Source organism: Chrysochloris asiatica, unplaced genomic scaffold (genome assembly GCF_000296735.1).
Source record: "Chrysochloris asiatica unplaced genomic scaffold, ChrAsi1.0 scaffold00156, whole genome shotgun sequence".
Classification (NCBI taxonomy): domain Eukaryota; kingdom Metazoa; phylum Chordata; class Mammalia; order Afrosoricida; family Chrysochloridae; genus Chrysochloris; species Chrysochloris asiatica.
Window position 1 is genome coordinate 6,842,441 of NW_006408674.1, and position 26,664 is coordinate 6,869,104.

Consider the following 26,664-nt stretch of genomic DNA (forward strand, 5'->3'; position numbering starts at 1 on the left):
GAATGGTCACACATATGGGTCTCTTCCAATCAGTTGGCCAGATAGTCCCCCCTTTTTATTACAAAACTTTTACCTTTACAATTGTGACATTCACAATTAGTCATGATAACAGTTACTCACTATTGAATCATAAGAATCTTATCCCCATCTCTTTTTACCAGACCCATCTAGACAAGATGAAAACTATTCAATGGGGCCTTTACTTCCCCAACGCACTCTTAAACTATACTCGCTGTTGAAAACTTGTAAGTCAGTCACATTGTGCCTTTATCACCCCCTCATTTTAGGTAGCCAATGTCTAAGTTGCCCGTCCCTATCTATCCTGTATACAGAGAGGATAACATTGATACTTGATGTGAAGACTCCTTCTCTCTGATTTGGTATTTTGAGCTACTACCTCCATGAGATTGAAGTTGTCGAGGACTTCATTCCTCATGGATCAACTATCAACACTCACGGAAGCAGCAGTCAAGAAGTCAAACTACATATTGTTTTAGACAAATCTGCTGTATAAGACCTTTTTAAAGTGTTGCAGAGCAAAGATGTCAGCTTGAGGAGTAAGGTACACCTGACCTAGGCCATGGTATTTTCAGTAACCTCATATGGTGAGACCTGGGAACTCTTGAGCCCATTGACAAGGACGTAGCCACGGAGCTGAGAGTGAAGCATCCAGCTGATACGAGGGGAGACACACAAGAATACCCAAACTTTCAGATAGTACCCATTTGACCTAGCTTTGATGGCTTGATGATCGGAACTCAATTAGAGGAAAATAAAAATTTTGATGAAGGAAACAAGTTTAAATTGCTACAATTTGAGGAACTTGACCTATACTTATGGATGTATTAGCTCAAAATACCAACTGAGAGGGAAGGAGTCTTTACATCAAGGATCAAACCTTTACAATTGTGACATTCACAATTAGTCATGATAACAATTACTCACTTTTGAATCATAAGAATCTTATCCCTGTCTCCTTTCACCAGACCAGTCTAGACAGGATGAAAACTATTCAGTGGGAATTCTACCTTGCCCTTTACACTCAGAAACGAAACTCCCTCTGGAAACCGTGTAAGCCAGTCACTTAGTGCTTTGATTGCCCCCATTTTAGGTAGCCAATGTCAAAGTTGCCCATCCCTATCAACCCAGATTGGCTGGTGAGATTGAACCATAATATTGGTGCAGTTACTGGCCCAAAGCTTAATACCTCAGGGAGATTTATTGAATAATTGAATAAATTTCTGCATAGATAAGGTAGTCAAAAGGAGCCCTGGTGGAACTGTAGGATAATAATTGGACTTCTGGCTACAAGGTTAACAGTTCAAATCCACCAATTTCTCTGTGGGAGAAAAATAGGCTGTCTTCTCCTGTAAAGATTGTAGTCTCATACAGAGTCACTATGAATCCAAATTGACTTGATGGCCATGAGTTTGGTTTTTTGGAAGCTAGTCAAGATGGATTGGCTAAACTACCATTTTTAATTTGTCAGAAACAGACATAACTTAAATGACTAAATATGGTATAATTTTTTTATGCCTTGCATCATTCACATTTTCCTCGGAATTTCATTGTGAGACATAATCTCACATAAGCAATCTGTGAGGAAATTATCTGGAAAGTGCTGTCTTTTCTGGGCCCTCTTGTGTCGTGGACTTAGTTTTATCCTTTACTTGTAGACCTGTTACAGTTAGTTCATTAGTATGGTTTTTTTTTTTTTTCTTCTTTTTCTATTGACATTACATTGAACAATCAAAAGTCACTATTAGCGTTCTAATCTAAGTATTCACTATTGTCTACTCTTTTTGCTACTGAATATATTAGCGTCTTCTTTCTATTGACAACTTTCCATTATTAAATATTTGTTTAGCAACCTTGTCAGGAGCATAGATCCATCAAAAGTTTGTTTATTTTTTTGGATTGGTGCTTTTGGCAGAATATCAAAACTCTCTTCATGTCGTCATCCTTAAAAAAGTAGAGATAACTTTACAACAGGATGTATTTAAAAGATGGTTCTAAATCTTCAAAATGATCTTAATGCTAATATATGTCATATTTTTTAGGCATTTGGTAGATTATTATACTTACTAAATTCAGTGAATTTGACCTTTTCTCTGGCATTAGCATTCCCAGGGCGTATGCCCCTGTGTCCAGAGGCTTTCAGGGTATTTGCTGCTATCCTAAATTGGAGAGTACTCAGAGTATCTCCTCCTTTTAACCTTTTTGCTGTTTCGTCCGTCTCCCAAAGCTTCATTAGACCCTTTGTGCTATGCTTTAGGAGTGTCAAGAGCCTTTTACTGTTCATTCTATCCACATCTGTGTTCCACAAAATATTCTTCTCTCAATGAGTGTCAAGAGCCTTTTACTGTTCATTCTTATCCACATCTGTGTTCCACAAAATAGTCTTCTCTCAATGAAGAAAAATAGAATGTGAGCAGGTAATGCTATTAACTAAGAAAGGCATAGTAGAATGTATATAAAACCCCACGTAACAACTGAACCAATGTTATGGAAAATGAATTAGCCAAATAGAAGACAAACTTTGAGGAATATATCCAGGAAGCTAAAGAATGGTTAGAGATGACTACAACAAAAGAAAAGATAGTTAAACATCGAGTATATTTCAAAGGGAGCTAGCTTAATTATAACATGAATTCTCAAAGACAGGACAGGTGATTCAAAATTAGTTGTAATAAAAGGACATTTCCTAGGTCTGAGTTTTTTAAAACCTAAGATTAGAAAAAGGTAAGGTTTATCACATTTTGGATTCCAAAACGTATTTTGGTTGTAGTCTTATGCCTTTTACTTAAACATACAATTTATACATTCAAATAAAACAGAGCAAACAGTATTACCTTGTCAAGATTCACAGTGAACTATATAGGAATTTTGATTGGGATTGGATTAGATTTACATATTTATATGGGAAAAATTGGCATTTTGTAATATTCCAATCTATGAATTCTTTGTTCATTTGTGTAATACCTTTTAAATGATCTTAAATGGTTTTATACGTTTTTTTACATTTATTTTTAGATATCTACGTTTTTGCTGACATTGTAAATGAGTATGCATTTTGTTTTCTTTTTGTTGCCATCCTTTAAAATGTAGATGGAAAAGTAGAGGACCAAAACAAAGTGTTTTTGAACAAGAGTAAGAAGATGAAATGTTGCATATGATTTTTAAAAAGGAAAATGAGGAGAGACTTGTTCTGCCAGATATCAAAACAGAATTATTCAAATGATAATTGTTGTTATTGTTTGTTAAGTGCCATCGACTCGGTTCCGACCCATAACAACCTTGTATATAGGGCTTCCGGGACCAGCTGATGAGCTTGAACCGTCTACCTTACATTTCAAATCAACTATGCAGTCCAGTGCATTAACCAAATAGGGCCAGTAATAGTAATTAAAACGTTGTTTGGGTGAGCCTTGGCACAATGGTTAAGTGTTTGACTTCTTACCCAGAGCATGCAGAGGTTAGAACCCATCATCTGTTCTGCAGGAGAAAAATGTGGCTGTCTGCTTCTGTAAAAATTGTAGCCTTGGAAACCCTATATGGCAGTTTTACTTGGTCTGAAGTAACTCAATGGCATACAACAAGAAGAGGAAGACAGTGTTTGATTCAGGGAAAGATGTACTAACCTGTAGAGCAGAGACTCAGCAACTAGTTCACAGATATATGGAACTATGATATATGACAAGGGCTTCTAGATAAGTGAAGGAGAGGAGAAAATGTTTATTAGACATTAATAAGTCTGTTTAATTCATGTGAGGGAAATGAAACTGGATCCCTGTTTCACACCATATACAAAAGTAATTTCTACATTCAAGTGTAAAACCAAAACTTTTAGAACATACAAGGGATTTTCTTTTTGTCCCTGAAGTAGGGAAGAACTTCTTGACAAGACATAGAAAGAACTCACCATATAATAAAATACTAATAAACTGGATTACATTAAAATCAAGAACTCTATTCAAATAAAAAAAAAAAAAACCCTTAATGAAATTGAAAGATAAATCACAAAGTGGGAGATGTTTGCCATGTGTGGAATTAACAAAGCTTTCGTATGCAGACTAAGTTCATAAGAATAAGACAAATAAATAACCCAGTAAAAAAATCAGCCACTTAATAAAAGAAAATATAGGCCTTTAAACATATGAAAAGATGCTCAACTTTATTAATAACCAGGTAAATGAAAATTATTATCACAATGAGATTGCCAAAGATTAGGAGGTTGGCCAGTGTCAAGTACTGGAATGGATGCAGATCGGTGGAGAAGTGATCAGTTCAGTCACTTTGGAAAATCATTTAACTTTATGTTGTGAAGTTGAATTTTACATACTTTTTGACTCAGCATCTTTAATCTCATTTTTATACCCCAGAGAAACTTACACATGTGGACCAGAAGATGCATATAAGAATATTCAGACTAACACAAATCATTTGAAAAAAAGAATCAGGAAATAATCCAGTGCCCTAAAACAAAAATGGAAAATTAAAGTATGACAATATTAACAAATGGAATATTGAACACCAGTAAAAATGAATAAACTATAGCTATATATTAATTGCTTTCAATATAATCTGTTTCAATAATAAAACAACATTTATTCATTCTTTAAAAAAATGAAAAAGAATGTTTCTTTTTTTCTTTCTTATTTTTTTTACATAGTTCCTGCTATATGGCAGGCATTGTACTGGATGGTAGGGATTTATCATTGAAGAAGATGTGTATCTTTTCTGTCCTTAGAAAGCTTACATTTTTTATTAGATGGGGATAGATTAATTAATAAGCAAATTACTAATGGAGTCTTTTGTGGTGCTGTGGAGTAATACACTGGACTGCAAGGTAGATTTGAACTATAAGGTCAGTGGTTCAAATTCACCAGCCTTTCCTTGGAAACCCTATACAGGGTTGCTGTGAGTTGGAACCGACTCGATGACACTTAATAATAAAAACAATGTAAGCATAAGAGTTATGGGAAAAGATGAAGTGGGGTAGGAGGGTACAATGTGATGTGGTCTGTGTGTTTCTGCACCATCAAGGAAGGCCTTTCTGATATGTGACATTTGAAAAGAGGTGACTATTATATGGGGGTGAGTCATACAACGATCTGGGGGCAAAGTGGGAATGAGTGTGACACATATTCAAGGAAGAACAAGAGGCAAATAAAAGCTAATACAGAATGAGTTAGGAGATGAGTTCAGGGAGGTAGACAAACTCCATGTCCTGTGGGGCCTTATAGTTCTAGTAGTGAGTTTAAAATATTAAAAAACTACAGGAGAATATCAACCAGGGAATGACACGGTCTGATTTATGTTTAGAGCCTGAATAATAGACGTGAAAAGAGGACTACAGTGGATGCAAGGGGTCCAGTTAGAAGAATCTTGCAGAAGTTAAAACAGGTGATGGTGACAGTGATAGTTATGTGCCACCAAGTCGGTTCTGACTCATAGTGACCCTGTATAGTATTTCCAAGGCTGTAAATCCTTAAAGGAGAAAGCCTCATTTTTCTCCTGTGGAACGCATGGTAGATTCGAACTACTGTTGTTGCGGTTAGCAGCCAAGCTCATATCCACTATGCTAGCAAGCACTGGCGTCCTCGTGTGGCACCATAGGATAAGCACTGGACTTCTAACTGAAAGATCAGCACTTCAAACCCACCAGTTTCTCCTCGGAAACTCTATATATGCTCACTATGAGTCAGAATCGACTCAACGGCACGTAATAACAACCACCACCACCGAAGCAGAAGATAGTGATGGTGAATAAATCAGTACTGACGCTCTGGTGGCATTAGGAACAACTGTGAGTAGATGGTAATTAAAATGGAATAGCCTGAAGAGCAAGCACATTGAACCACAAGATGAAGAGCTTGGTTTTTGTTGTTAAAGTGCCATCAAATCAGTTCTGATTCAGAGTGACCCTATGTAGGTTTTTTTTTAAGGAGCAGCTGGTAGGTGTGAACTGCTGACCTTGTGGTTAGCAGTCCAGTGCTTATCCTACAGTGCCATACCAGAACTCCATAAGAGTTTGGGTTTAGAACTCTTTAAATTTGAAAGGCCTCTAAGACTTCTATGAATCTGAAACTCAGAAGCTATGTGTAGAGTTTGGGGGTTAGAAATAATAAATGTCATAAAAATATAGCTGGTGTTCAAAGCCATAGAATTGGATGATACCGGCAAAGGAGTAATTGTAGGTAGAACAGAGGTGAAGCTATGAAAGGAGACTACCATGGAGAAGTGGATGGTGAGGTGGCAAAGAATTTCAGGAGAATGTGGTGCCCTCGAAGTCAAGAGAAGAAAATGTTTCAACTGACAAAACAATATAATAAAGAAATATATTTGGAGTGGAAATGGTAATACTGGGTTAATATATTTTTTACGAATAGTAAAAAGATGAAACCTTGTAGAGAAATGCAGTGATGATATGAATAGGTTATTCATTGAAGGGCAAATCCTAATTGGCAATAAACCTATGAAAAGACGTTTAACCTCACCATTAATCAAGGAAAAGCAAATTTAAAAGAACAATAACATCTAATGCTGTTGATCAGAAGGGAGGTCATTTTCTTTGCACATACTTTTGTTGAAATGTAAATTTTTACAGCCGTTTTTGAAAGCAGTCTAGCAATACCGATTTAAATGAAAAATGCCTTCAGTATATGATCCAACAAGGAACTCTGGTAGTGTAGTGGTTACAAATCGGGCTGCTAACCTCAAGGTTGGTAGTTTGAAACTACCAGCTGTTTCGCGGGAGAAAGATGAGGCTTTCTGCTCCCGTAAAGATTTACAGCCTCAGAAACCCTGTACAGGGTCACTATGAGTCAGAACTGACTCCATGGTACTTAACAATATGATCCAACAGTTGGAGAAGACTATTAAAAGTACCATAGATTGCCAGAAGAACAAACAAATCTGTGTTGGGAGAAATACAATCGAAAGGCTCCTTAGAAGCAGGATGGCCAGACTCTGTCTCTCATACTTCAGACTATTATCAGGAGGAACCTGTCCCTGGAGAAGGACATCATATTTAGTAAAGTGTAAGGTTAGTTAAAAAGAGGGAGACCTCCAACAAGATGAATTGGTACAGTGGCAGCAACAGTGGACACCTGGCATAGCAGCAATTGTGAGAATGGTGCAGGACTGGGCTCTGTTTTGTCCTGTTGTACATAGGGTCACTATGGGTTGGAACCAACTTGATGGCACCATTTAACTTTTGTGTAAACACAGCTATGAATGTGGTAGAGCATACAGCAGGCAAAATGATGAAAATGTCCTAGCTATTATCAGACATCTTAAGGCAATGAGTTGATGGGTTCAGGTCCGTAGTTTCAGGGGATACCATGGTCAGTTGTCATAATAAAGCCCACAAGACAATGTTCTACATCCTGCTTGAGTGAGTAGCATTGGATCTTGAAAGCTCATGAGTGTCGTGCAACTATTGGTCTCTCCATGTGTGTAAGAAAGAAGAGTGATAAGAATTGAAGAGGCTTGGAATCAATTAGTTCAGTGACCTAATGGAACATGTGAACATCAGTTTCCAGGACTCTGAAACCAGAAGAACTAGACGGTGCCCAGTTACCACTACCGACTGCCCTGAAAGGGATCACAGATGGATAGACTGGGAGAAAATGTTGAACAAAACTAAAAATTATTTAACAATTAAAAAAAAAAAAAATGGGTTTACTGATCAGAAAGAGACTAGAGGAGCCTGAAGTTGTGGCCCTTGAAAGGAACTCACCGTTGTGGCCCTATTTTCAGCCAAGCAGTAGATAGGTTTATAGTGGGAGACAGTAACACTAGAAAGATATGCTCACTATGGAATGGTCAATCATTCAAAATCAAAAGGGCAACATTTTCCTAAGGACGTAGTTGAGAAGGGATGGGAACATGGGTGGAATGCAAAGAGAAAGCACAAGGAGGAAGCACATGGAGGGGATTGTAATCATTGAGATGCAGCAAAGTATATGATTTGTTGAATGTAAAGCTGGTATCTGTAAACCTTCACTCAATTCACAATAAAAAGTATTTTAAAAATGGATGCATTTGATTTATATTGTTAAAGAATATTGAAAGTACTTTGGACTTCCAAAAGAACAAATGTCTTGAAAGAAGTACAGCCAAAATACTCCTTGGACACAAGGATAGCAAGACACCGTCTTACATACTTTGGACATGTAATAAGGAGGGACCAGGTCCTGGAAAAGGACATCCTGCTTGGCAAAGTAGAGAGTCAGCAAAAAAGAGGAGGAAGACCCCAATGAGATGGATTAACAAAGTGGCTGTAACACTGGGCTCAAACAGGAGGACCAGCAGTGTTTCATTCTGTTGGGCATAGGGTCACAATGAGTGGGAACTGACTCAACAACACACAACAACAACATGGATGGAGCTGGAAAATATTAATGCTAAGTGAAATAAGTCAACAAAAAAGGACAAATATTTTGTGACCTCACTTACATAATAGATAAGAAAAGGCGAATATATAGACAAAAAAAGTTCGTTAGCATTTATCAGGGATAGGAGAGAGGGAGAAAGGGAGCTAGTCATGATGGAATTATTATGTTGACTAATAGTAAGGTTGTAATTCTTGTAATCCAGTTGTATACCTTAATTCAACTTTAAAAAGTTGAATTGGAAAAAAGAAAGAAAGAAAAGCCAAATTAGAAAGTGAATTGAGATCAACCAACTTTAAAACATGGGCTCTTCTTAATACTCCAGTTAAAGGACTGTTTCTAAAGGCACCGCTATCACTGGAGCTTTCTCTGTATTTAAGCAAGTCTACAGCCACCACAAAGGCCCCATCTTTTTCCTCTTGGTTTTGAACATATCTAGCTTGGTTAAGATATTTGGCTAATTCAAATAGGATTAAATCATTAAAAATATATATTTACATTTAGTTGGGGCTTGGATGATCTGATAAAACAGTGACTTTCCCCCTCATTAAAATGAATTATACAAAATTTTATATACAGTTAGAGAAATATCCCTGGAGGAGGGCCAGGTAAGAATTCCCACTGGGGGAATGGGAAAGGAAAAGCTAAAACTTCTGTTAATACAAGTGTTAGAAACTCAAACTAGGTTTAGAACTGAAGACAGTCTAAACTCTCTTTGCTGTGACAGACGGTACTCTTTGTATCCTTTGGTTCAGCCCTTAAATGGACTAGCTCTTTAAAGGAAAGCACATCCTCAGCTAGACAGTCATGTGGTATACAGGCCTATTGTTGCTAGATTACCCGATTGTCCTATTCCTTCACACAAGTCACTAATCTTGATTTTAATGTGCATCTTGCTGTTTTTAAATGTTGGCAGCTGACTCAGTTTTTTCTGAAACACTGTATGAGGCAAACAAAAACATATTTTCAGACTAGAAATGGCACAGAGGCTACCAGTTTGAAACCTCTGCAGTAGATCTCAGTTACATAACATTAAAACAAAGGAAGAGTTTGACCAAAAGTCTTGTTTTCATTTGAAAGAAAAGTTAAAAAAAAAAAAATTCTTAATAACTTCCCTGTTTTCTCAAAAAAGTGAAAATTACATGATACGATGTTTTTTTTGTTGTTGTTCTGTTGTTAATTGCGGTCGAGTTGGTTCCAACTCATAGCAGCCCTGCGTAGGGTTTCTGAGGAGTGGCTGGTAGGTTTGAACTGCTGACCTTGTGGTTCAAACTGACCTTGCAGCCCAGTGCTTATCCTACTGCGCCACAGCAAGCCTCCATGATTTTTTAAATCACCTCTGCTTTTCCACTGTATGTCCTATTTTTGTTATTTGTGGAGTAGTAGTAGATGTAGCACCATCTAAATTTTTGCAGACATTACATAAGTTGGTAACAGAGGAAAGCCTAAAAGCAAAAAAAGGTATTTTGAAAGGTTGCTCTAGTGGCCTTGTCCAAAGTCCATGGGAACTTGATTTAATAGGAATAGCGATCAACTTGAAAGACTTTCCAGGGGCTAAATGGGCAGTATTCAGTGGTCAACTGAATGTGGGGCTTGAGGAGATAATAATAAAGTGTTTTTTGGGTTTGTTTTTTACTTGGTAGCAGAATGAATGATTGTGCTAATAATTAACAAGTTGTTGTTGTTAAGTGCCATTGAGTCAGTTCTGACCCATAGCTACCCTGTATACGGTTTCCAAGGTGAGCTTGAATCACCGACCTTGTAGTTCAAATGGCTTTGCAGTCTGTTGCATTAACCCACAGTGACACACCAGGACTCCAATAATTAAGATAGGAAACCAAAATTCAGAGGAAATATTAGTTCTTATTTTTTAGATGTGGAAGTCAAGGTCCTAATAAAAGTGTTATCTTTGATGCCATATTTTGATTAGAGCCAAGTTCCAAGACTCAGAGCGCATCTTTGCTCAGCACTGCCAAGTCTTTCTCTTTAACGCAAACGAGCTGTACTGGGACAGTGGCCCTCTGTTAGTCCAGAAGGCCTGCAGACGTCTTCAAGAGACACGATTCCCAGAGCCTTTTTCTCACACTCTTAAGTAAATGTTTGCACTTGAAGTCAAATTTGGAGACATTTTAGCCATTGTTTATTCATATTTTCTGTCTCATTCTCACTCTGTTCTCCATCTAGGACTCCTATTATATATGAGAGGGCTTCAAGAAGTTCATAGAAAAATTGAATTAAGAGATCATGGAATTTTCCACCAACTTTTTGAAGCCCCCTTGTGTAGGTTATGTTGTTTGATTTTTGTTCCATAAGAGGCTCTTTAGATTTTTCCAGTCCTTTTACTCTCTCTTCTTCAAAGGTGATAATTTCTATTGTCTTCAAATTTACTAATTCATTCTTCTAACTCCAAGCTGCACACAGTCAGTTTTCCTTTTCAGTTATTTTACTTACTAGTTCTGAACTTTTACATTAGTTTTTTTCTTTTTTTTTTTATTGTAGTAAAATATACATAGCATAAAATTGACCACTTTAACCATTTTTCAGGGTACAGTTAAGTAGCACAAAATGTATTTACATTGTTGTTTAGCAACTGTTACTCCTATCTATGTCCAGAATGTTTTCGTTGTCCCAAATAGATACTATAACTCTCCATCTCCTTTCTCCCCCAGGACCTGGTAACCTCTATTTACTATCTGTGTCTATGATACCTCTTATCCTTTTGTGTCTAGTTTATTTCACTTAGCATAATGGCTTCAAGGTTCTGAAGAATATTTGACTATATATATATATATTTGACTATATATATATATACACACACACACACACACACACACTACATTTTGTTTATCCAATTATCTGTTGGTGGGTATTTGGGTAATCGCCACTATTTTATTATTGTCAGTAAGGTTTTGGTGAACATTAGTGTACAAGTATCCATTTGAGTTTCTGCTTTCTATTTTTACGTATATATTTAAATTGCTGGGTCATGTAGTAACTCTAAGGTCCAGGTATGGCTCTGTGGACTAATGTGCTGGACTGCAAGGTTGGTTTGAACTGCCAGGTCAGCAATTCAAGCTCACCATTTGCTCCTGGGAAACACCATACAGGGTTGCTATCATTCGGAACCAACTCAATGGCACTTAACCAACAACATAACACTAATTCTGTTTTTAACTTTTTGAGGAACCACCAAACTACTTTCACAGTGGCTGCATCATTTTACATTCCCATCATCACTGTGTAAGGGTGCCAGTTTCTCCACATCCTCTCCAACGCTTGCAATTTTCTGTTTGTTTAATAATAGTCATACTAATAGGTGACTATTAGTGGTCTCACTGTATTTTTTATTTGGATTTTTTATTTATTAATGAAATTGAGCCTCTTTTATGTACTTGCAGGTCATTTGTATATCTTCTATAGGAAAATGTATATTCAAGTCGTTGGCCCATTTAAAAGATTGGGTTGTTTGTATATGGCCTTTACCATATTGAGTAAATTCCTTCCTGTTCCTAGTTGTATGAGGTTTGTTTTGTTTTTTAACCATGAAAGGACATTGTTGTTGTTGTTAAGTGCCATTAAGTTGGTTCTGATTCATAGTGACCCTGTATAGAGTTTCTGAGGAGCAGCTGGTGAGCTTGAACCACCAACCTTGCAGTGCCACACCAGGACTCTCTATATATATATAAAACTAGATTTTACACACACACACACAAAGTGCATTTTTTTTTTTATCTTTTCTTGAATATTTCACTACGACAAATTTCCATGAATAATTCTATTTAGTCAAAGGAAATATGAGTAGTTTTTACTCCTGATTTTGTATTGAAAGGACATTAGAGTTTGTCAAATGTGTTTTTGTATTTAAATATTCATTTTTTCCTTCATTCTAGTATTGTAGCACATTTCACTGATTGAATTTTTAACGTTGAGCTAATCTTGCATTCTTGAGGTCTTTTAAATGTACGTGTAACTATTGTTGCTAAGTGCCAACAAGTCATTTCTGACTCATAGCAACCTGTATAGGGTTTCTGAGGAGTAACTGGTAAATTTGAACCGTTGACCTCTCTGTTCAAACTGACCTTGCAATCCAGTGCTTATCCTGTGGTGCCCACAAGAACTCCATACATATAACTAGATTTTATCCCCCACCCACCCCAAAATAAAAAGGTTCATCGTTTTGTTTATCTTTTCTTGAATGCTTTACTAGGACAGATTTCAAAGGAAATATGAGTATGATTTTGTATTGACGTAACTGTTAGCATTAACTTACAGTGTTACTACTGTCTATGTGGTAAGCAAGATAGGAACTTTAGAATCATTTTATAGCGTTCAAGAAAACAAAATTGAAGATTTTGAGTAGAGTATTTTTATTTTGAAATTAGCAATAAGTTATCAGAGCAGTGTTTATATTGGGCTTATTTTATATGGTTTTACAGAATATATAATAACTAAGTTTGTCTTTAATAGATTGATGAACTCCCAGAAGGAGCTGTAAAGCCTCCAGCAAACAAGTACCCTATCTTCTTTTTTGGTACCCATGAAACGTAAGTCAACAAAACTCTCATTCGCTCTGCTAAACTACCTTATATATGAAAGATCTATAATGTTTCATATATTTTTAAATAGTATAATCAATTATATAAAATTACTAAGCTTGATAATACATTTTTCTTAATGTAGATGTGCATCATAGAAGTCTTAATAACTGAAAGGAGATATTTTAAAATTTGAATGTCATTTTCACTTTATTTAAAATACTGACTATTCTCCAGCAGTTACCTTCTAGTACTCTTTTAAGCCCCAGGGTGGTTCCCTTACCACTCCCAGTAATTTCTTTTGTAACTCTCATGTATTTCCCTTGTTAAGATATATATTCCCTTCGTATTTCTTAGAACAAATTTTGTTCTCTCGGGCTATTTCAGCTTGTTGAACTCTGAAGCAAACATACATGTTTTAAAGATCTAACCATATTGGTTAGTGTACAGACTGAAACTTCTATAATGAAGAAATTTGAAAATACAGTACCTCAAATACTACAGAATTTTATTTCTTTCTTTTGAAACAATTCAGAAGTAAGCCTGTAGAGCTGAGTGGTAAACTTCTTTACCTGAGGGACTCAGGTTACTTTCGTCTTTTTGTCCCACCATCCCTTGAGTCCTGGTGTGGTGCTGTAGGATAAGCACTCAACCATAAGGTCGGTTTGAACCTCAAGGTTGGTGGTTCAAACTCACCAGCTGCTCCTTGGAAACACTATACAGAGTTGCTATGAGTTGGAACCGACTCAATGGCACTTAACAACAACAACAATCCCTTGAGTATTCTACTTTTCTGTATATTAAAAAAAGGACACAGCAGCATGTATGCCCATCTTCCAACCACAGGAAAAGAGAAAGAGAAAAGATGATGCACAAACGTCTTTTAAAGGAAATTACAAGGAAGTTGTATATATTACTTCTTCTTGTATTTGTGTGATAAGAACGTGGTCATGTGGCCGCTTCTAGATATAAGGGAATCTGGGAAACATTGTCTTCTATCCTGGCACGTGTGTATCCTGCTTAAAAAATATTGGGAGGAGTAACCATTAATAAAAGGGAGAGAAGAATGTGTAATAGGGGACAGTTGGCAATCTCTGACACACTATGGTTATTTACAGTACAGAAAACAGAATAGAAATTGCAAATGTGGAGAAAAGCTAAAAATTGTCATTACATCTTATAAGTTTCCAAATTCCAGGTCACTTTCTGTTCATTTGACTTACTGATGTAGCCAGGTGTGAACTCTTTCTTATCTGTGTCATTTTGCCATCTTTTTCATTCTTGTCTGGAAAGAACTAGCCAAGAGATGGCCCATCTTTTGATACGGTAGAAAAAAAAAAGAAATGTTTCTTTCAGGCAAGTAGTCTTTTGTTTTTAATCTAATAGATACTGTGAATTAGGCAACTAATCACATTGATCACATTTCCCTTCTTAGAAAGGTTTCTAGAAAGCTTAGAATGAAACAGTTTACCTCTAATAAGTATATTTTTGTATTTGCTTTATTCTTGTCTCCATTTTATGTCCATACCATTGTTTTCCTTTAGGATCTATTTCTGAGTGACCTGATTCTATTTCTGGGACAAGGCAGGTTTTAATAAATGAAGTATCACATTTATACTATAAACACCAAGATCTACCATTTGCCACATGGTTTCTTTAATTCATTTAGTAAACCTTGATTTTCTACATATTCTACAAGGCACTGGAAATTTATATGTATATATATAAAGCCCCTAAAGAGCTTGTCACATGGTGTGTTGCTAGTGAGTATAGCAGAATCATTTCACTGAAAAATGTGAAGGCTTTCACAGAGCTCTTTCTTATAATATCCTTAATATAAGCCAGTGACATCATTTTAAGACTTAACTCAGTAAAAACAATTTTATGAAATACCCGTAAAATGTCATGTCTATGAGCTTTTGCTGGTTTTACCATCTAGATTTATATCGACTTTTAAATAAATATATGGAGGAGAATGAAGGAACTTCAATCAGCCTGCCATTTCATATCGCTTTGGGGGAACTTTTGCTAGGTACTGGGTGTCCTTAAACCTGTGATTATATCATGGCCAGTACCTAATGTTCTACCCTCTGTGACACCAGGGATCATTGTTACATAATTCAGTAGACACAGTACCTGCCCCGTGAGAGGTGTTTAGAAAATATTTGTTGAATGAATTGAAAATAATTAAAGGAAATAAAAGAAACAAATACCCAAAGGTCTGTGAAAGGTGATGAACTTAACAAAAGGCTATATTAGCTGTACATAAAAGTCAACCTGATGTGGTGGAGCAGGATAAGTACTGAAGTGCTAACTGCACGGTTGATGGTTCAAACCCACCAACTGCTCTTGGAAACACTGTGTGGCTACTGTGAGTCAGAACCGACTCGACGGCACTTAACAACAACAACAGCATGCAAATCAGCCAAAAGACTGCTTTCATGTAGGGCCAAGATTCTCCTCAAAACATGAAAACCAAGACCAAAACTGCATGACCATGACTGTGTTCTAATGACCACACAGGTGAGTGTTGAGACCCCAAGTTCTGCTCCACATCACAGAACACCAGCAGTTTTAATCTGAGCCATTTTCAAGACTGTCTTGGCCAAGAAAAAAAATATCCTTGGAACATGTACTTTGAACAATTTTATTGCTAGCCTACCCTTTAAGTGTTGTAAAATGTACAGCAAAGTAACCCATTGAAAATTGATTTAATATATGCAGTTGTAATTCAGTGAAAAACAATAGTCTTTCAAAAAGGACTTGTTTTAGAATAGTGCATTCATGGTCCTTTTTTCTGGTGACAGTTACCGTGATCCATAAATGTTATACCTGAGGAATGATAGTAAAAGCCTACCATTTGTTCATAAGAGAATGCTTTCTTTCCTTTGTAGCAGGAGGGCATGCATCTCATATACCTCAAGATTGTATTAAGAAATAAGATAAAAATAAGGAAGTACAAAAATGACTCTTTCATCAAAAAATTATAAGCATTAACCCTGAATCTTTGTTGTTGTTGTTATGTGCCATCGAGTCGGTTCCGACCCATAGCGACCCTGTATAGAGTTTCCGAGGGTGTAAATCTTTACGGGAGTAGAAAGCCTCATCTTTCTCCCGCGGAGCAGCTGGTAGTTTCAAACTGCTGACCTTAAGGTTCGCAGCCCGATTCGTAACCACTACGCTACCAGAGCTCCTAAATCTTAGAGCACCATTAAACTAAGGCTCTAGTTGTTCTCCCCAGCTCGCAGTCTATGTGAACCTCAGGCAGCCTAGCGCACAGTCAATTCCTGTGCATAGATTCAAAGGCTGGGGAAAGGTCAAAAGCCCAAGTCTGATGTTGATTCATGACAGATTTCTCTAACAGTGAAATAGCCATACCCAAAATGAATTTCTTTCTCTTGTTCAGTTTGTCAAGCAAGACACTGACATGTTTTTTTAACTAAAATGGCTAGTAATCTAATAAACTATTTCTTGACTCAATGAGATGGAATCATACTGACTGAGCAGTTAAAGGTGAATAAGTAGGGACGGTTTAGTGATTCTTAAACAGCTCTGGAGTCAGAAAGCACCCTCAGACTTTATGAACTTGAAATTTTTTGATCAGCTGAGCAGTGTAAAGGATCAGTATTGAAACTTAGTCATGAAATGGGTTTTACATGTATGAGCAATAAACTATTAACCTGTGGTGTCAAAGCTTCAAATAATCATCTTTACTGATAATTAAATCATATCTCCAGCTTAGACATGGTCCCTGAACTCTAAAATTACCTCCTAAAATATAAATTGTCACTTCTCAATACCTTTAAAGACCTCTTATCTTACTCACAACCTTGCTTGCTGAAAGTGAAGAGGACTTAAAATACTTACTGATGAAGATCAAAGAGCACAGTCTTTGGTATGGATTGCATCTCAATGTAAAGAAAACAAAAGTCCTCACCACTGGACCAGTCAACAACATTCTTATCAACTGGGAAAAGATTGAAGTTGTCAAGGACTTCATTATTCTTGGATCAACTATCAACATTTGCGGAAGCAGCAGTCAAGAGATCAGATGACGTATTGCATTAGGCAAATCTGCTGCACAGGAAAGTGTTGAAGAGCAGAGATGTTAGCTTTTGAGGACTAAGATGCGCCTGACCCAAGCCATGGTATTTTCAATAACCTCATATGGATGGGAAAGCTGGACAGTGAATAAGGAAGATCGTAGAATTGATGCCTTTGAATTGTGGTGTTGGAGGAGAATACTGAAAGTGCCATGGGCTGTCAAAAGAACCAATAGATCTGTTTTGGAAGAAGTGCAGCCAGAGTGCTCCTTGGAGGCCAAGATGGCTAAACTTCGTCTCTCATACTTTGGACATATTGTCAGGAGGGAACAGTCACTGGAGAAGGATATAATGCTTGGTAAGATGGAGGGTCGGAGAAAAAGAGGAAGACCCCCAATGAGATGGATCTGCCAGGTGGCATCATTGATGGACACAGGTGTGGCAGCGGTAGTGAGGTTGGCCCAGGATCGGACATTGTTTCGTTCTGCTGTGCATGGGGTCGCTATGATTCGGTTCCAACTTGATGGCACCTGACAACAACAACAGTTTGTAATGTAATTTTCCAAAGGGTCAGTTAATACCTTAGGTAATGATGTGATGACACTTTAACTTGACTGCTCAGATCTATTCATAGACCCCAGGATTTAATTTATCGAAGAATAAGAATACTTACTCTGATAGAGTAAAAGTAAAGAGATTTCTTGAGAGTAACACAATTTGTGAACTGGAGAAACACAAGGCAGAGAAGACTCTACCAAGTGCTTCAAAGCATTGATGGAGAGGTGTGCTTTTTCACAGTAAAGATGAGGAAAGAGAGCGTGTGATAGTCACATGAGCACGTTACCAGCACTTCCTGGGACTTCCTGAGTAAGCTCCTTCTCCTACAGTCACATTCCTGACCCTACCCTCATTCACCACAAGTGGTTAAATCACCTTCTGGACCCTCCCTCTCCATCCTTTTTTATATACTAAGCTTGACATTGGGTGGGCAAGAGCCAGGCCAGTTAAGCAATATGACTGATAGGGGACCATGGTCCTCTGGTTCCACCTAGCCAAAGGCCAAAACCCATATAAATGGGAAGAAGTCACGGTTACATTTTCAAGAAGGTCAAAGCAGGAGTTTGTAACAAAATAGAGTGTTAATTCAGCTCTGTGTCAGCCATTTCATATTGCCAAATATCTCAGGTCTTTTCATAGTTATGATTACTTTAGAGTAAGATTTCCACTGGGTGTGATTGATTTTACCTTGCCACTTCTATTTTTTTTATTATTTGCTTAATGCCTCATTAAACATGATTATTTTTCATTTATAGGGTATATTACCCTTTGGTAAGACTCACATAAAAAAGTCTTAGTTAGGGTGATTTAAGTGGTAAAAGTAGATTCATTTAATATTACTTGTATAATTAAAAATCAACTTTAAAACAAAGAGGAAACTAGTCATTTAAAACTAAAAATGTAGTACAAGACAGAGTTGTGACTTGTATACCCAGCTATCTCGGTTTCCTGCCTTTAAGTGTATATTTAAAACACCTCATGATATGTTCCTAATTCTGAAAATGTGTGCATATTTTACATTTGTATAATGAAATACGTTATGACCCCTTAGTTGATACTGGTGTGTAAACTGTCTTACATGTGAAAGCCATAGTGTCAGTTGTATTTCTAATATATCTCTGCAGTGCATTTCTAGGTCCCAAAGACCTTTTCCCATATAAGGAATACAAAGACAAGTTTGGAAAGTCAAACAAACGGAAAGGATTTAATGAAGGATTGTGGGAAATCGAAAATAACCCAGGCGTAAAGTTTACTGGATACCAGGTAAGGTTCCTTTGTTATCACTCACTACACCTTATAAATGCTTCAGTCACCATCCGTTTGAAGTCAGAATGCTTTTTGGCTCCAGCAATAGTTTGGATTAAGTATAAACAGTTCAAGTGGTCACTGAAAAATTGAGGTTGCCATACATTTATTTGGAAATGTTAAGATTGTGAGTGATTCCTCAAATGAAGGGCACTTTTCTCAGCACCTATTCATTATCGTATTAGAATTCCTAGCCAGAACAATAAGACAAGAAAAAGAAATAAAGGTTTCCAAGTTGCAAAAAAAGAAAAGTTATCTCTGTTATTGTCATTGTCAAGTATCGTCAAGTCGGTTCCAACCCATAGCAGCCCTATATAGGATTTCCAAGAAGTGGCTGGTGAGCTTGAACCACTGATCTTGTGGTTCAAACTGACTTTTCAGTCCCCAGCGCATTAGCCCAGGTGCCATACTAGGACTCCTCTGTAGATAATATAATCTTGTATAGACAAAATCCAAAAATGTCCACAAGAAAACTTCCAGAGAAATTTAGCAAAGTAGCAGGTCAGCTACAAAAATCAGTTGGGTTTTATACCCCAGCAATGAGAAATCTAAAAGGGAAAGTAGGCAAACAATTCCATTTATAACTTCATCTAAGAGAATAAAATACATAGGACTCAATCTAACTAGGGATATAAAGGACTTATACCAGGAAAGCTATAAAACACTGCTGAAAGAGATTAAAGAAGACTTAAAGAATTGAAAAATATGTTCCATGTTCATAGATTAGAAGACTTAATATTGGTAAGGTGTGAATACTACACAAAACAATTTGACATAAAACTGATAAAAATTTCAATGGCTCTATCTTTGACTTCTTATGGAATGGCATTAGGCCCCAAATAGCTAAAACAATGTTGAAGACAAAAGTAGGATGACCCACACTTACCAATTTTAAAACATGCAACTATAGTTATCAAAAGAGCCTAATTCTGGTATAACAATAGACACATAAAATTAAGAACCTAGAATTAAGTCCAAGGAACTCTGGTTGCATGGTGGTTATGAGTCAGGCTGCTAACCTCAAGGTCATCAGTTTGAAACTACTGGCGCAGTTCTGCAGGAGAAAGCTGAGGCTTTCTGCTCCCATAAAGATTTATAACCTTGGAAACCCTATGAGTTGGAGCCAACTACATGGCATACCACCACCACCAGAAATAAGTCCACATTTTTGTAGTCAACTCATCTTTGACAGGGTACTAAATGCATTTGATAGGGAAAGAAACATCTCTTAAATAAATTGCCCTGGGAAAATTGAATTTCTGCCTGAAAACGGAAACAGTGTCCATGATTTATACCATCCACAAAAACAAACTCAGACCATATAATTTTTAGAATAAGCAGTTGTAACATGATCAGGCCTAACTTCCAACAACGGGTAATCTATCTAATATAAAACAAAAGCATAAACAGCAAAAGGCAAAATAGGTGGAACCTTAAAATTTTTTTAAAATTTTTTTCGTCAAAAGACAAAAATGTGTAAGATAAGCTACAGACAAGAAACCATATATTCAACAAGACTCTAATAACTAAAATATATGTACAGCTTTGACAATTTTATAAAAAGCTAGACAACCCAGTCATAAAATGGGCAACAGGCTTGGATAGACATTTCATCCAAGAGAGTATTTATCTGGCCAGCAAACACATGAAAAGATGCTCAGCATCATTAATTATCAGAGAAATGCAAATTAAAACCACAATAATATATTATTACATTTCCACTAGGATGGCTAATATTAAAAAGAAGAAATAAAGTAACAAATGTTGCTGAGGATGTAGAGAAGTTGGAACCCTTGTCCATTGCTGTTGGTAATGCAAAATGGTACTTAACAACCATTGTAGAACCAGTATAGTGTTTCCTCAAAACACTGAAAATAGAACTACCATATCCAGGAAATCAACTCCTAAGTATATACCCCAAAGACTTGACAGCACAGACTCATAAAGAGACTTGTACACCAATGTTTCATTACAACATTATTCACAATGCTATGTGGAAACAACCTAAATGTGCATCAGCAGATGAACAGATAAATAAAAGATGGTGCATACATAGAATGGTATACTACTGAGTTGTAGGAGAAATGTAATCTGAATACATGATACAGTATTAATGAAGCTTGAAGACATTGTGCAGTGGATTAAGCTGGTCACAAAAGGACAAATATTATATGACTTGTCTAAAAAGACTAGTTAGAATTTTATCCAACAGCCACCTGGCCTAATGAATAAGGTGTCTGACTTCGGGTCAGAAGACTGCGGGTTTTAATCCTGCCGAAGTCACTGAAGAGTTTGTAAACTAGAAAAAAACAAAATTTGTATAAAGACCAATGTTTGTTAGTGGTTACCAGGGACGGTGGGAGGGGTAGAAGGGGACTTAACAGTGATGGAAAAATCACATTGATTAAAGCTAGAGTTGTACAACTTATTATTATAATTGCTGTGAATCAGCTGTACAGCTGTAAGAAGTTTAATTGGCAAAAGTTGTATGATAAATGTTTCAAAATAATAATAGCTGCTGAGACTATTTATGTACAGCAAAAACCTCATAGGATTTGGCTCCTTAATTTTAGTGTCTTGATTTTATGAGCCATCCCAACTAATTGGTGAAATGATGTTTTTAGTACTTCTGTTCTACCTTCTAGTTCATTTGCATAATGCCTGGAGTCTTAAAAGCTTGCCAGCAGCCATCCAAGCAAGGCATAACAATTGGTCTCTGTTTGCCTGGAGAACAAGGAAGTAGAGTAAGGAATAGGAGAAAGAAATGCAGTTTGTGCCTTCATTGCTTCCGTGAACTACTACTTCATTTGCCATGAAACCAGAAGAACTGGCTGCCATTACTCAACTTTTTGAACACGGAGTCTGTAGAAGAACTTGATCAAACAAGAGAAAAATACAGAAAAGAATTTCAAATTCTCATAGACTAAACTTTCTGTTGGAAAATATGGCCTTGGTGATAGAAATGATGCTGGAGATCACATGATAGAATTCTGAAAAATCAATGATTTGTTCATTTCACATACCTTCTTTAGATAGCATAAGAGATGACTGTGCACATGAACCTCGCCAGATGGAATACATAGAAATCAAATTGACTACATCTGGGGAAAGAAATGACGGAAAAGCTCCATATCGTCAGTCAAAACAAGGCCAGGGGCAGACTGGAACAGACCATCAACTGCTCATATGCAAATTCAAACTGAAGCTGAAGAAAATGAAAACAAGTCCATGAGAGCCAAAATAGGACCTTGAATATATCCCACCTGAATTTAGAGATCATCTTAAGATACATTAAACACTAAACACCGAAGATCAGAAGAGTTATGGGATGACATCAGGAACATCATACTTGAAGAAAGCGAAAGGTCATTAAGAAGACATGAAAGAAGGAAAAGGTCAAAATGGATGTCAGAAGAGACACTGAAACTTGCTCTCCAGCGTAAAGATGCTAAAGCAAATGGAAGAAATGAGGAGGTCCAAGAGCTGAACAGAAAATTTCAAAGCTCAGCTCGAGAAGATAAAGCCAAATATTACAACAAAATGTGCAAAGATCTGGAGTCAGAAAACCCAAAAGGAAGAACATGCTCAGCATTCCTCAAGCTGGGAAACTGAAGAAAAAATTCCAGCCTCGTCTCTGATTATTTGAAGAGTCTCTGGACAAATTATTGAATGATATAGAAAGCATCAAGAGAAGATGTGGAAAGAATACACAGTCACTGTACCACAAGGAAATGGTTTATGTTCAACCATTTCAAGAAGTAGCATATGATCAAAGCCATTGATACTGAAGGAGGAAGTCCAAGGTGTATTAAAGGAATTGGCAAAGAACAAGGCACCAGGAATTGATGGAATAAAAATTGAAATCTTTCAAGAAAGTGAGGTGGCACAGGAGGCACTCACTCATCTCTGCCAAGAAATTTGGAAGACAAGTATCTGGCTGACTGATTGGAAAAGATCAAAGAGAGGTGACCCAACGGAAATCATCAGACAATCTCATTGATATCCCATGCGAGTAAAGTTTTACTAAAGGTAATACAGAAACAGCTGCAAGCATACACTGACAGAGAACTTCCAGAGGTTTAAGCCAGATTCAGAAGACGCTGTGGAATGAGGGATATCATTGCTGATATCCGATGGATCTTGGCTGAAAGCAGAGAATACCAGAAAAATGTTTACCTGTGCTTTATTGACTACGCAAAGGCTTTCGATTGTGTGGATCACGACAAGCTATGGACAACATTGCGAAGTATGAGTATTCCGGAACACTTAATTGTACTAATGCAGAATCTGTACCTGGACCAAGAGGCAGTTATTCAAACAGAACATGGGAACACTGAATGGTTTAAAATTAAGAAAGGTGTGCGACAGGGTTATATTCCTTCACCATACTTATTCAGCCTGTACGCTGAGCAAATAATCCCAGAAGCTGGGTTCTATGAAGAAAAACGTGACATCAGGATTGGAGGAAGGCTCATTAACAACTTGTGATGTGCAGATGATACAACCTTGTTTGCTGAAAGTGAAAAGGACTTAAAATATTTACTGATGAAGATCAAAGACCACAGCCTTCGGTATGGATTACATCTCAATGTAAAGAAAACAAAAATCCTCACCACTGGACCAGTAAACAACATTTTTATCAACGGAGAAAAGATTGAAGTTGTCAAGGACTTCGTTCTTCTTGGATCAACTATCAACACTCATGGAAGCAGCAGTGAAGAAATCAAATGACATATTGCATTAGGTAAATCTGCTGCACAAGACCTTTTTAAAATATTGAAGAGCAAAGATGTCAGCTTGAGGACTAAGGTGCGCCTGACCCAAGCCATGGTATTTTCAATAACCTCATATGGATGCAAAAGCTGGACAGCAAATAAGGAAGACCATAGAAGAATTGACACATTTGAGTTATGGTGTGGAGGAGAATATTGAAAGTGCCATGGGCTGCCAAAAGAACCAACAGATTCGTGTTGGAAAAAGTGTAGCCAGAGTGCTCCTTGGAGGCCAGGATGGCCAAACTTTGTCTCTCATACTTCGGACATATTGTCAGGCAGGACCAGTTGCTGGAGAAGGATATCATGTTTGGTAAAGTGGAAGGTCAGAGAAAAAGAGGAAGACCTCCAACGATATGAATTGGCCAAGTGGCAGCATTGATGGACTCAAGTGGGGCAACAATGGTGAGGTTGGCCCAGGATCAGGCAGTGTTTCATCCTACTGTGCATAGGGTCGGTACCGACTCGATGGCACTTTAACAACAATAGCAAACTTTCTTAAGCCATGGTGGTGGTGGTGGTGGTAGTGTGCTGTGGAGTCGGTTCTGACTCATAGTGACCCTGCATAGGGTTTCTGAGACTGTAAATCTTTATGGGAGTAGAAAGCCTCATCTTTCTCCCACAGAACAGCTGGTAGTTTAGAACTGCTGATCTTGAGATTAGCAGCCTAATTCATAACCACTGTGCTACCAGAGCTCCTTTTCTGAAGCCTTGGAGGATGGATTAACCCTTGAAACTGTTGCCCTGAAATAATCTTTAGACCTTAAAGCAAAAATATCCCCTAAAGTCTTCTTAAAACTAAACATGTTGTTGTTAAATTCAATGCTTAGGGTTTCCAAGGCTTTAAATCTTTGCAGGAGCAGAAAGCCTTAGCTCTCTCTCATGTAAGCAGCTGGTGGACTCAAACCGTCGACCTTGTGGTTTGCAGTCCAGTGCTTATCTAATGGAGCCAATGGGCTCCCCGAAACTAAACAACACTTAACTAAATTTTAAAAAACGTCTGCCTTGAGTGCTATGCTTTTTTAAGAACTATCACTATGGGATCACGTTGATGACAGCAACTGGAAATGCAGATCAGAATCTTCGGGTGGTCATGGGTGTTGGTAATGTGAGAGGGACCACTCAGGAGGGTGAGAATGACTGTACAACTCGAGAACTTTAATCAGTGCCCCTGGGTTATACTCAGACAAATAGAAAATGTTGAATGGGCTCATGCTTTGGTGTATATAGATGGAATCAGATTGACACCAGCCACTCAAAAGATAGGGCCTGGTATGGTTCTGTGGGACAATCACTGGACCACAAGGTCAGTATGGACTAACAAGTCTTTTTGAACTTCAAGGTTGATGGTTCAAATCCAACTTATGCAGGGTTGCTATGAGTCAGAACCAACTGGATGGCACTTGGCAACAATAACTAAGCCATAATAGTCCTGGTGAGGCATTGTAGGATCAGCACTGGGCTGGTAATCACAAGGTTGGTGGTTCCAACCCACCAAACACCATGGAAATCCTAGATAGGGTCGCTATGAGTCGGAACCAATTAGACGGCGCTTAACAACAACAACAGCAACACCTCAGAAGATGAGATAGGAACTTTAGGGACCAGGGAGTTGCTGTTAATGAGGAAGGAACACCTCAGAGAAGGAGGGTAAGAATGGTGGTCCAACTCTGAGATTGTGATTGTTGTTGTTGTTATGTGCCATCAAGTCGGTTCCGACCCATAGCGACCCTGTATAGGGTTTCCGAGGGTGTAAATCTTTACGGGAGTAGAAAGCCTCATCTTTCTCCCACAGAGCAGCTGGTAGTTTCAAACCGCTGACCTTAAGGTTCACAGCCCGATTCGTAACCACATAAGTGCCCCTAAATTGTACAGGGAGAAAATGTGAACTTGGGCTGTTTTGTTCTGTATCTTCTTCTTCTTCTTCTTCTTTTTTTTTTTTTACTGTGAATTGAGTGCTAGTTTACATGGGAGAACATCAGCTTTACATTCATCCTATTGTATTTCATTTCATTGCAATGATTACAATCCCTCCATGCATGATCATTCAATAGCATTTGCTTCCATTCCCTCTTTTTTTTGCGGGCAGGTGGGTGTTTATACTGAGGCTCTCAGGAATATATTACCATTCAAACAACCAAAGCCAAAGAGTACACCCCACAAGCCTGCCACCCCCCGGCCATCAGCACACAGCCCCTTTCCCTCCCTGAGTCCAGGGTCCCCAGCTGCTCCATGTCTCCATGTCATCGTCTCTGCCTCCACATCTGGCATCACTGTTTCTCTAGGTAGGATCCCACACTCCGCTCTTCTCCCTTGATGGTCCCAGGGACTTCCGCTCCTGGACTGCAAAGTCAACCACTCCCCTCCTTTTGTTACAAAATGTCCACCTTCACATTTCCAACCCTCACAGTCAGTCCTGATTGCTCCGTATATTATGAACAACAGCAGCAAAAACAGGTTTTAAAAAGTGATTCTTTTTAGAGTTTCTGTTCTTTCAAAAATGTGATTAATGAACATTTTATTATTTCTAAGGCAATTCAACAGCAGAGTTCCTCAGAAACTGAGGGAGAAGGAGGAAATACTGCAGATGCAAGCAGTGAAGAAGAAGGCGATAGAGTAGAAGAAGATGGAAAAGGCAAAAGAAAGAATGAAAAAGCTGGCTCAAAACGGAAAAAATCGTACACTTCAAAGGTTACTGAGAAACTTTTTCCATTGTTATTAAGGCTACATCCTTGTTTGTTAAGAGTGTTTGGATTATTTTTATTTCATTTATTGGACACTTAACAGTATTCTAGTTTCTGAGGAGCCTCTCTACCTGCAGACACAATAACGTAGCAGAGGAGAGTGGTGTAAATAACCCTAGATATGACAGCAGTCTGGCTGTTGACTCTCCAGCGTGGGTTTGGCTGTACATTTGGTTAGAAAGTATCACCTCTCTATTGGAGAACTGGTTTTTAGTCAAGAATATATGAGATGCTATACCTCCTACAATAACTTCCTATAAAGAATTTAGGACTATGGCAGACTAAGTATATACATAAGGACTATGTTA

General features: G+C 37.7%; 1 protein-coding gene across 1 annotated transcript in view; it reads left to right on the plus strand.

Moving 5' to 3' along the window:
* LOC102826429 (hepatoma-derived growth factor-related protein 3-like) overlaps positions 1-26,664 on the plus strand; it is an 88,701-nt gene that overhangs the window by 27,400 nt on the left and 34,637 nt on the right. Inside the window, exons 2-4 of the mRNA XM_006870927.1 lie at positions 12,867-12,943; positions 18,660-18,798; positions 26,145-26,303. Coding sequence (XP_006870989.1) covers positions 12,867-12,943; positions 18,660-18,798; positions 26,145-26,303 — 375 coding nt within the window. The remainder of the gene's footprint in view (positions 1-12,866; positions 12,944-18,659; positions 18,799-26,144; positions 26,304-26,664) is intronic.